The sequence below is a fragment of the Panulirus ornatus genome, chromosome 57 (genome assembly GCF_036320965.1).
Source record: "Panulirus ornatus isolate Po-2019 chromosome 57, ASM3632096v1, whole genome shotgun sequence".
Taxonomy (NCBI): Eukaryota; Metazoa; Arthropoda; class Malacostraca; order Decapoda; family Palinuridae; genus Panulirus; species Panulirus ornatus.
The window spans coordinates 6,838,900-6,851,278 of record NC_092280.1 but is presented as its reverse complement, the minus strand read 5'-3'; the positions used below and the strand labels follow the sequence as shown (position 1 = coordinate 6,851,278).

Sequence of the window (12,379 nt, the reverse complement as noted above, 5' to 3'; positions counted from 1 at the left end):
GTATATAAACCGCAATTCATCGTGACACCTTGAAATAATGATGAAAGATTACACATCACTAGCTAAAAGAACAAAATCCTGTTACTCGTAAAGGTTTCAATCTTTTACCATCATAATTCCTTTTATATTGAAGGCGTTCTTGTTCGGTGTGTTTATATCTTCTGGATCATAAAATTGTCTCAGTAGTGAATAGCATCAAATATTGTCCTGGGAGATCAACTGGCAACATCCTTGGCTCACCTACGATCAGTATAAGGCTCATAATATTTCGGCATCCTTGAAGGGAACAATCCAACAAACTCTAGACAATTTTCAAATGTGAATTAGATTCTTATTAAGCAAATGACCAGTGTCTACGATTCTTTGTTATTTGCCTCTCACTGGAACAGATATAAAAGGGGCTGAAAGACATCTTGAGCGGCATCATTATATCCTGCCGTACAGATGTAACAGGAATTGATATAGCAAATGTCGCATAACACGATATTCTCTTTATCTAAACCAAAACTTCATCTTGATTGAAATTTTCACCTTGATCATCAATACATTGCCATCAACAACGGGATCGCTTCATATGAGGCTCAGGTTATCGTAATAATGTCACAGATTTTGAGGATATAACACAAATAACGTATCATTATTAAGCATTCAAGTATCATTACGAACCACTGCTCTCCTCTGGTTGGGTTCTAAATCTACCTAACTTACTTGACAGAGTCGAGTCCAATAGAATCAAGGTTATCAACTCTCCCTGTCTCCCCAAAACATGACCCACTTGCCCTATACCGCAGTGCTGGTTCTCTTTCCCTCTTTTGTAACCATTGCTTTTTGTTTCTCCTCCCGACAGTTGGTTGTTTGTATGCCACCTTCATTACCTAGATCACGTGGTATTCGGCAAACCTCTGCGTCAAATGAGTACTGCTTGTTGGCTGGCATCTCAAGGATAGGGTCGTTGCGTTGCCTCTTTCTTTTCCTACAGCACTAAGCTTTGGAACACTTTACCCTCTCATGTCTTTCCTACAGACTACCACCTTCTTGTTACATGAAAGGTTTCTCACTTCCTTCGGATACCTGTATTCTACTTCTTGTTTTCTTTTATGTCTATCATTTCGGTCTTTTTTAGTTTTCATTTAAAGCTTGGCTTCAAAAAGGACTTTTGTCCACGACTAAAGCTGTCGCGATAGAAAAATTAACAAGATTTTTTAAATGGACTTTGTTTAGAGTATAAACATTTGGACAACAGTGTATCTCAGTTTATAAGGCAAAGAGTTTTCCTTGTAATTTCATTTTTTTATATAAATAGACATATGTAAGACATTGGCAAAGTCAATTTCGAAGCCAAGTTATTTTCACCAAGTTGTTTCTAAGAACGTTTAAAGACAAATTCACAGAACGTTTCAAATTCTTAATGAAAATAAAAAGAAATATGCAAAAGAAATGAAACATTTTATCTTCAAAACCGCAACCTTATATCTTCTGACAAATTTTCGAGAGACGTGTAGAAAGTCGGGAAAATATGAAACTGCAACAAAAGTTTGATTTAGGCTTAACCATCATTATAACCGCGGCAACTGTACATGTCAGGGCTTATAAAAACCCTTCAGTGGGAATGGAGTAAAAGTCATTGCGGAAGAAACATGTGCCAATCCAGGCCTGACCCATAATCAACACAAAACCACTTCCAACTGACATGAGAAAATAAGTGATTTCACTGAAAAGTGTATGTATGTGATTCGTCTCTGTTTTCCATTTAGGCAGAACAGTATTCTATGTGTATAAGGAATCTACTACTTAGTAGCTGGGATATGTGTATAAGAATAAATGAAAATTTATTTACATATCGTCATTTATTTATACATCAGATAATAAATACAATAATTAACATGACGCTCCATCAAGATCATATCAAATTAAGCATAAGAAGGTGCTGGGGCGGGCCTGTAAGAGGGTGCTGGGGCGGGCCTGTAGGAGGGAGCAGGAGCATGGCCGTAGGAGGGAGCTGGGGCAGGCTGGTAGGCGGAGTACTGGGCCTCGCCCTCGTAGCTAACCTCCGCCACATAGCCGGAATCGCCGTTCACGTAGTAAGTCACCTTCTGCAGACGACCGTCGGGAAGAAGAGCGTAATAGGAGCCCTCGGTGTTGTAGCCATCCCGGCTTTCGTCGTGGCCGAAGTCGTTGCCGGAGTAGTCGTCCTTGACGGCGTACTGGGAACTGTACTGGGGAGGAGTCTGTAGGGAAGAAGAGTTCACGACAATTACTGCATGATAGGTGACAATTGTGATTTGGCCTTCATAACACGTTCCTACCCACTTAGCACAGTCCTAGTTTTACTAATTCATTTACAGCAACAAACATTTTTTGCATTTCTACCCTGACGTGTGACTTTCTTTTAGAGTGAGTCACGTTGCTAAACAAGAATAATGCAGACATATGAACAATAAGACATCGCGTAACTTGACCTTTCACTTGTTAAGTTACAGTCATTCTAACCAGACGACTTTAGATGTCGACAGCCAACATCAGTACCAACTTACATCAGGATAAGTGGGAGCAGAGTAACCGGGAGCGGGGGCGCTGTAGGATGGTCTGGGGTGGGCGGGGGCTCTGTAGGACGGTCTTGGGTGGGCGGGGGCGCTGTAGGAGGGCTGTGGGCGAGAGGGACCACCGTATGCCGGGGCAGTGTCGGGGCGAGCGAGGGTGGCGACCACGAGGGTGGCCAATACTAGGACCTGCAAGGGAAGGCCACAAGAGGTCAAAATTCAAACTATTTTACAATAATTGCCTGAACTAATATAGAAAAGATTTCCACTTTATACCATATTACATCAAGTTATGTAATAACTGATCAGAACTCAGCACTATGCCCAAGACGAGTATATAAGAAGATATATCCACCTTGGAAGTCATGATGTGAGTGAACAGTGAAGGCAACTGATGCGTCCTGAGGAACTCCGCAGCCTTTTATACCACCAACTCCACCCGCTATCACGTGACCCGCCCGGCCTTCGGGTTGACACTATCTTTACAAGGTGAAGGTATTCTAGTGGTGAGGTGAGGGTGGGTGCTGACAGCTACTACTGCAGGAAGAGATAGCCTGAGGACTGGAGCAACGATTATTAATTTTGATTTCATTTACAAGGCATGTAGTTCTGAAGTGGAAATGACTACAACAACTGCTTCAGGTTGTGTATCTTCATGATTACCTGTCTACAAAACGATGTCAGATAATACGGGAAATAATTTACTCCAGTGAGTTATTTCAACAGCATTTGTAATGGAAACCGAGCTTTTATTATTATTAGTAAAATAGATATTCTACATCTTACTGGTTTTCAAATGGCATTTAAGATAGGGGGTCTCCTTTTCTTTTAATCATGCTGGTCAGTACACGAAGTAATTTTATGAAGGAGAGAATTTTTTGAGCTTTCTTTCATTGTACACAAGCCCTCATCAGTTGTGACACCTTGAAATGTTGATGGAAGCTTATTTCATGATCACATAATTATTTAAATGAGCAAATGAGTTCTACTCGTAAAGGTTTCATTCTGCACCATCATAATTCTTCTTATTGTAAAGGCTCTCTTGAGCAGTCTGATTATGATTTTTTAGCCTGTAAACAGATATATGGACAATAGACATTAATCACGTCCCGGCCAACCACCCGGCAACATCGTTAGCTGACGGACGACGAATGTGGAGCTCGTAATCTTTCGACATCTTTGAAGTGAACAGTCCAGAATACTCTGGAAAGCTATTCATCTTTGAATTAGATTCTTACGGCTAAACTATTCAGTGTCTAAGATGCTTCGTTATCTTAACTGTCTTGTTGACAGACTGATAGACACCTTGATCGTCTTCATTATATCCTGCCGTACGTACGTATGTAACAGGACTTAAAGTAACAAATGTCGAAGAACATGATATTCTCTTTAACTGAACAAAATATTCTTTGGATTATCAATACATTGTCATTAACACTCATGGTCACTTCATATGAGTCTCAGGTTGTCGGGATAAAACTAAACCTATAAGAATGATTTTCACATCTTTTAAGAAATTATCAGAATAATGATTATCATTGCTAGGTAATCGAATATTATCATTTCAGACCACTGCTCTCCTCTAGTCAGGTTTTAAGTCTACATAACTTACTTGACAGTGTCGAGTCCAATACAATCGGACTTATCACGTCTCCCCACCTAACCTCAGAACTTGACTCACTTCTTCTATACCGCAATGCTGGTTCTCGTTACCTATTTTGTAGATTCGAGTTCTGCTTTTACTCCCTCCATTACCTAGACAACGTAATACCCGGCAAACCACAGCGTCACATGTTTACTGTGGGGCTATTGGTTTCTCAATGATAGGGCCGTCGTGATCTCTGCTTCTTTCCCCACATTTTCAGGCTTTAAAACATTTACTTTCTCATGTCTTTCTTACAGGCTACCACTTCCAACTTTTGAGAAACATTCTACTTGGTCGTTGAATCTCTTTGATCATTTTCTCTTTTATCTAACGTTTTTATCATTCCAGCCGTTTTTTTATCTTTCATTTAAGGCTTGACATCGAAGAGGACTTTTGTCCATGACCGATAACTGACGACATAGAAGAACGGACAAACCTTTGTGAAATATACATTGCTGGAAAGTGTACGATAAAGGATAAGGAAAAGTGTATTGATATCATTATACAATTAAAACCGAAGTATATACATTTACATTTGATCAACAAATAATACTTTGAGCATTTTGGAAATCTATATAACTGAGTGGTTTTATTCCTTTGCAAACAAAATGATATTTACTGCATTAAATGCACAAAGTTTTCGGTTTTAAGAAACCAAAGTTTTGACAGAAGAAATTCTTCTCGATAACTTTGGACATAATATGAATCTTGTCTGACGATATCATATGTTTGAAGTATAAACATTTCGACAACGGGACATCTCAGGTTATGATGCTGGATTTTTTGTTTGTGAATTCACTTTTCTACATATAAAGAGATTATTTCTCTTTATATGACCTGATGGTGCGTCATGTTTACGACTGTATTTATTATCTGATATAACAATAAATCCCGCCATGTAAATGAATTTTCATTTACTCTCAAATACATACATATCCATTAGTAATACATGCCATATACATATACAATACTGAAGTAGAGAAAACGAAGACAGAGATGCATCATATGCATATATTTCTCAGTGAAATTGCTTTTAAGCTTTTTTCAAGAGGAGGTGATTTTCTAATGTGTTTAGGTCAAGTCTGGATTAATACGTCTTTCTTCCGCTATAACTTTACCTCCGCACGTTTCTTATATATCATCTCATATGTGATATACTGGCAAAGTCACTTTCTAAACCATTATAGTTTGAAGAAGTTCTTTCTAAAAACGTTTAGTGACGGGTTTCAAGATCTTACCAAAAAAAAAGGAAATAAAAAGTTTTATGCAAGAAAAAACATATATATTATCAAAACCTTAGTTTTATATCTTCCGGCAAATTGCCCAGAGACGTACAAAAGTCAGGGTAACATAAAACTGCAACAGGTCTGGGCATATACCACCTTGTACAGTTAAAGTCATAGCAGAAGAAAGATGTGTCAATCCAGACCTGAACACAAAAACACCAGAAAATCACTTCCAGTTGACATAAAACAACAAGTGATGTATGTATGTGATGGGTCTCTCTCCCCGTTTTCTTTACATCAGTGTTGCATCTGTGTATGGTATTAATTTAGGAGGTATGATATGTATTTGACAATAAACGAACATTCATTTGTATAGCGGCATTTATTTATACATCAGATAATAAATACAATCATAAACATTACAATCCATCAAGATCATATCAAATTAAGCATATGAGGGTGCTGGGGCTGGCCTGTAGGAGGGTGCTGGGGCGGGCCTATAGGAGGGCGCAGGGGCGTGGCCGTAGGAAGGTGATGGGCCAGGCTGGTAGGTAGGGTACTGGGCCTCGCCCTCGTAGCTAACCTCCGCCACGTAGCCGGAATCGCCGTTCACGTAGTAAGTCACCTTCTGCAGACGACCGTCGGGAAGAAGAGTGTAATAGGAGCCCTCGGTGTTGTAGCCATCCCGGCTTTCGTCGTGGCCGAAGTCGTTGCCGGAGTAGTCGTCCTTGACGGCGTACTGGGAACTGTACTGTGGAGGAGTCTGTAGGGGAGAAGTGTTTACGATAATTACCAAATGATATGTGACACGTAGGATTTGTCCCTTACAATACATTCCCATCCACTTAGCATATTCCTACAAACATTTGTTGCAATTTGACTCTTACCTGTGATTTTCTATTAGAGTGAATTAACTTGGAGAACAAGAGGTTATACCAAATAATGTAGACATGTGAACATTAGACATCGCGTAACTTGACCTTTCATTTGTTATTAAGTTACAATCATTCTAACCAAACGTCTTTCCACAGCGACAGCCAACATCATCATCAACTTACATCAGGATAAGTGGGAGCAGAGTAACCGGGGGCGGGGGCGCTGTAGGACGGTCTTGGGTGGGCGGGGGCGCTGTAGGAGGGTTGTGGGCGAGAGGGGGCACCGTATGCCGGGGCAGTGTCGGGACGTGCAAGGGTGGCGACAACGAGAGTCGCCAATAGTAGGACCTGCAAAGTAAGGCCACAAGAGGTCAAAATTCAAACTATTTTACTATATTGCCTCATGTAATATAAAAAAAAAAATCCACTGTATATCATACTACATTTAGTTATGTAATAACTGATCAGAACTCAACATTATGCTCAAGACGAGTATATAAGAAGACATATCCACCTTGGAAGTCATGATGTGAGTGAACAGTGAAGGCAACTGATGCGTCCTGAGGAACTCCGCAGCCTTTTATACCACCAACTCCACCTGCTATCACGTGACCCTCCCGGCCTTCGGGTTGACACTATCTTTACAAGGTGAAGGTATTCTAGTGGTGAGGTGAGGGTGGGCGCTGACAGCTACTACTGCAGGAAGAGATAGCCTGAGCACTGGAGCAACGATTATAAATTTTGATTTCATTTACAAGGCATGTAGTTCTGAAGTGGAAATGACTACAACAACTGCTTCAGGTTGCGTATCTTCATGATTACCTGTCTACAAAATGATGTCAGATAATACGGGAAATAATTTACTCCAGTGAGTTATTTCAACAGCATTTGTAATGGAAACCGAGCTTTTATTATTAGTAGTAAAATGGATATTCTACATCTTACTGGTTTTCAAATGGCATTTAAGATAGGGGGTCTCCTTTCCTTTTAATCATGCTGGTCAGTACACGAAGTAATTTTATGAAGGAGAGAATTTTTTGAGCTTTCTTTCATTGTACACAAGCCCTCATCAGTTGTGACACCTTGAAATGCTGATGGAAGCTTATTTCATGATCACATGATTATTTAAATGAGCAAATGAGTTGTATTCGTAAAGGTTTCATTCTGCACCATCATAATTTTTCTTATTGTAAAGGCTCTCTTGAGCAATCTGATTATATTTTTTTAGCCTGTAAACAGATTTATGGACAATAGACATTAATCACGTCCCGGCCAACCACCCGGCAACATCGTTAGCTGACGGACGACGAATGTGGAGCTCGTAATCTTTCGACATCTTTGAAGTGAACAGTCCAGAATACTCTGGAAAGCTATTCATCTTTGAATTAGATTCTTACGGCTAAACTATTCAGTGTCTAAGATGCTTCGTTATCTTAACTGTCTTGTTGACAGACTGATAGACACCTTGATCGTCTTCATTATATCCTGCCGTACGTACGTATGTAACAGGACTTAAAGTAACAAATGTCGAAGAACATGATATTCTCTTTAACTGAACAAAATATTCTTTGGATTATCAATACATTGTCATTAACACTCATGGTCACTTCATATGAGGTTCAGGTTGTCGGGATAAAACTAAACCTATAAGAATGATTTTCACTTCTTTTAAGTAATTATCAGAATAATGATTATCATTGCTAGGTAATCGAATATTATCATTTCAGACCACTGCTCTCCTCTAGTCAGGTTTTAAGTCTACATAACTTACTTGACAGTGTCCAGTCCAATACAATCGGACTTATCACGTCTCCCCACCTAACCTCAGAACTTAACCCACTTCTATACCGCAATGCTGGTTCTCGTTACCTATTTTGTAGATTCGAGTCTGCTTTTACTCCCTCCATTACCTAGACAACGTAATACCCGGCAAACCACAGCGTCACATGTTTACTGTGGGGCTATTGGTTTCTCAATGATAGGGCCGTCGTGATCTCTGCTTCTTTCCCCACATTTTCAGGCTTTAAAACATTTACTCTCTCATGTCTTTCTTACAGGCTACCATTTCCAACTTTTGAGAAATATTCTACTTGGTCGTTGAATCTCTTTGATCATTTTCTCGTTTATCTAACGTTTTTATCATTCCAGCCATTTTTTTATCTTTCATTTAAGGCTTGACATCGAAGAGGACTTTTGTCCATGACCGACAACTTACGACATAGAAGAACTGACAATTCTTTGTGAAATATACATTGCTGGAAAGTGTACGATATAGGATAAGGAAAATTGTATTGATATCATTATACAATCAAAACCGAAGTATATACATTTACATTTGATCAACAAATAATACTTTGAGCATTTTGGAAATCTATATAACTGAGTGGTTTTATGCCTTTGCAAACAAAATGATATTTACTGCATTAAATGCACAAAGTTTTCGGTTTTAAGAAACCAAAGTTTTGACACAAGAAATTCTTCTCGATAATTTTGGACATAATATAAATCTTGTCTGACGATATTATATGTTTATAGTATAAACATTTCGACAACGGAACATCTCAGGTTATGATGCTGGATTTTTTTGTTTGTGAATTCACTTTTCTACATATAAAGAGATTATTTCTCTTTATATGATCTGATGGTGCGTCATGTTTACGACTGTATTTATCATCTGATACAAAGATAAATGCCGATATGTAAATGAATTTTCATTTACTCTCAAATACATACATATCCATTAATAATACATGCCATATACATATACAATACTGAAGTAGAGAAAACGAAGACAGAGACGCATCATATACATATATTTCTCAGTGATATTGCTTTTGAGCTTATTTCTACAGGAAGTGATTTTCTAATGCGTTTAGGTCAAGTTTGGATTAATACGTCTTTCTTTTGCTATAACTTTACCTCCGCACGTTTCTTATATATCATCTCATATGTGATATACTGGCAAAGTCACTTTCTAAACCATTTTAGTCTGAATAAGTTCTTTCTAAAAACGTTTAGTGACAGATTTATAAGACGTTTCAAGATCTTACCAAAATAAAAAGAGAATAAAAAGTTTTATGCAAGAAAAAACATATATATTATCAAAACCTTAGTTTTATATCTTCCGGCAAATTGTCCGGAGACGTACAAAAGTCTGGGTAACAAAACTGCAACAGGTCTGGGCATATACCACCTTGTACAGTTAAAGTCATAGCAAAAGAAACATGTGCCAAACCAGACCTGAACACAAAAACATCAGAAAATCACTTCCAGTTGACTTAAGACAACAAGTGATATATATATGTGATGGGTCTCTCTCATCGTTTTCTTTACATCGGTATTGTATCTGTGTATGGTATGTATTACTTAAGGAGGTATGATATGTATTTGACAATAAACGAACATTCATTTATATAGCGGAATTTATTTATATATCAGATAACAAATACAATCATAAACATGATACTCCATCAAGATCATATCAAATTAAGCATATGAGGGTGCTGGGGCGGGCCTGTAGGAGGGTGATGGGGCGGGCCTATAGGAGGGCGCAGGGGCGTGGCCGTAGGAGGGTGCTGGGCCAGGCTGGTAGGTAGGGTACTGGGCCTCGCCCTCGTAGGTAACCTCCGCCACATAGCCGGAATCGCCGTTCACGTAGTAAGTCACCTTCTGCAGACGACCGTCGGGAAGAAGAGTGTAATAGGAGCCCTCGGTGTTGTAGCCATCCCGGCTTTCGTCGTGGCCGAAGTCGTTGCCGGAGTAGTCGTCCTTGACGGCGTACTGGGAACTGTACTGTGGAGGAGTCTGTAGGGGAGAAGTGTTTACGATAATTACCAAATGATATGTGACATGTAGGATTTGTCCCTCACAACACATTCCTATCCACTTAGCATATTCCTACAAACATTTGTTGCAATTTGACTCTTACCTGTGATTTTCTATTAGAGTGAATTAACTTGGAGAACAAGAGGTTATACCAAATAATGTAGACATGTGAACATTAGACATCGCGTAACTTGACCTTTCATTTGTTATTATGTTACAATTATTCTAACCAAACGTCTTTCCACAGCGACAGCCAACATCATCATCAACTTACATCAGGATAGGTGGGAGCAGAGTAACCGGGAGCGGGGGCGCTGTAGGACGGTCTTGGGTGGGCGGGGGCGCTGTAGGACGGTCTTGGATGGGCGGGGGCGCTGTAGGAGGGTTGTGGGTGAGATGGGGCACCGTATGCCGGAACAGTGTCGGGGCGAGCGAGGGCTGCGACCACGAGGGTCGCCAATAGTAAGACCTGCAAGGGAAGGCCACAAGAGGTCAAAATTCAAACTATTTTACTATTATTGCCTCATCTAATATAGAAAAAAATTCCACTATATATCATACTACATTTTGCTATGTAATAACTGATCAGAACTCAGCACTATGCCCAAGACGAGTATATAAGAAGATATATCCACCTTGGAAGTCATGATGTGAGTGAACAGTGAAGGCAACTGATGCGTCCTGAGGAACTCCACAGCCTTTTATACCACCAACTCCACCTGCTATCACGTGACCCTCCCGGCCTTCGGGTTGACACTATCTTTACAAGGTGAAGGCATTCTAGTGGTGAGGTGAGGGTGGGTGCTGACAGCTACTACTGCAGGAAGAGATAGCCTGAGGACTGGAGCAAAGATCATAAATTCTGATTTCATTTACAAGGCATGTAGTTCTGAAGTGGAAATGACTACAACAACTGCCTCATGCTGTGTATCTTCATGATTACCTGTCTACAAAATGATGTCAGATAATACGGGAAATTATTTACTCCAGAGAGTAATTTCAATCCCATATGTAAAGGAAACTGAGCTTTATGTTATTGTTAAAATAGATATTCTACATCTAATTGGTTTTCAAATGACATTTTAGGTCGGAGTCTCCGTTCCTTTTAATTAAACTAGTCAGTTCATAAAGCATTTCATAACCGAAAGAAATCTTTGAGCTTCTCATCGTACATAATCTCTGATCAATTATGACACATTGAAACGCTGATGAAAGCTTATTTCATGAATACATATGATTATCTACACGAACAAATATATTCTTATCGTAGAGGTTTGAATCTTGCACGAACATTAATTTTTTTTCTATTGTAGACGATTTCTAGTGCAGTCTGATCATATCCTTTAGCCTGTAAAAAGTTTTATAGATAACCGACATTAATCACTCCCCGGTCGATCACCCAGCAACATCCTTGGCTGACGTACGATGAATGTGGCGCTCATAATCTTTCAGCAACTATGAAGTGAACAGTCCAGAAAACTCGGAACAGCTTCTCATCTTTCAATTAGATTCTTACAGCTAGAATATTCAGTGTCTAAGATGCTTCGTTATCTTAACTGTCTTGTTGACAGAGTGACAGACACCTTTAGCGTCGTCACTATATCCTGCCGTACTTACGTATGTAACAGGATTTAAATTAACAATTATCGGATAACAGAATATTTTCTTTGAACAGAACTCTTATCTTGATTGTTAATACATTAACCATCAGCACTATGTATCACTTCATATGAGGCTCAGGTTGCCGTGATAAAACTAAGCCTATAAGAATGATTTTCACATCTTTTAAGAAAATTTCTAAAAATTATCTAATATTATCATGCAATCGATTATCTTTTCGGAACACTGTCCTCCTCAGGTTCTAAGTGTACATAGCTTACTTGACAGAGTCGAGTCCAATACAATCGGGCTTATCACGTCTTCCCACTTAACCTCAGAACTTGACCCACTTCTGTACCGCAGTACTGGTTCTCTTTGCCTCTTTTTATAAATTCTGCTTTTGCTTTTACTCTCTCCATCACCTAAACATACTCGGCAAACCACAGCGTCACATGATTATTGTGTGGCTACTGGTTTCTCAATGATAGGGCCGTTGTCATGTCTGCTTTTTTCCCTGCATTACTAAGCTTTAGATCACTTTACCTTCTCATGTCTTTCCTACAGGATACAACCTTTTCCTTGTTTAGGGAAAAGTTTTTCACTTCTTTTCTAATCTCAGATAATTTTACTTTTTCGTCCTTCTTTCTTCGATTCCAGCCCTTTTTTTTA

General features: G+C 39.3%; 3 protein-coding genes across 3 annotated transcripts; all 3 read right to left on the bottom strand.

The window, feature by feature from the left end:
* Positions 1-1,856: 1,856 nt before the first annotated feature.
* LOC139766446 (uncharacterized) lies at positions 1,857-2,931 on the bottom strand. The gene is made up of 3 exons (XM_071695133.1): positions 2,896-2,931; positions 2,535-2,729; positions 1,857-2,228 (listed from the first exon to the last, which is right to left on the bottom strand). The coding sequence occupies exons 1-3, from the start codon at positions 2,905-2,907 to the stop codon at positions 1,911-1,913; spliced, it is 525 nt and encodes a 174-aa protein (XP_071551234.1). The 5' UTR covers positions 2,908-2,931; the 3' UTR covers positions 1,857-1,910.
* Positions 2,932-5,774: 2,843 nt separating this feature from the next.
* Positions 5,775-6,652, bottom strand: LOC139766173 (cuticle protein 18.6-like; the record flags this gene model as incomplete). Its single annotated transcript, XM_071694444.1, has 2 exons — positions 5,775-6,174; positions 6,470-6,652. Coding segments are annotated over 2 exons (501 nt in total), but the record flags the coding sequence as incomplete, so codon positions are not given.
* A 3,059-nt stretch (positions 6,653-9,711) lies between these two features.
* LOC139766172 (uncharacterized) lies at positions 9,712-10,598 on the bottom strand (the record flags this gene model as incomplete). Its single annotated transcript, XM_071694443.1, has 2 exons — positions 9,712-10,090; positions 10,386-10,598. Coding segments are annotated over 2 exons (531 nt in total), but the record flags the coding sequence as incomplete, so codon positions are not given.
* Positions 10,599-12,379: the final 1,781 nt, after the last annotated feature.

What these genes read in the sequence shown, in the direction of transcription:
- LOC139766446 (XM_071695133.1), bottom strand. An exon ending in CTGCTCCCACTTATCCTGAT is followed by an intron (nt 2,229 to 2,534) that starts GTAAGTTGGTAC and finishes TCTTCCCTACAG; the next exon opens with ACTCCTCCCCAGTACAGTTC.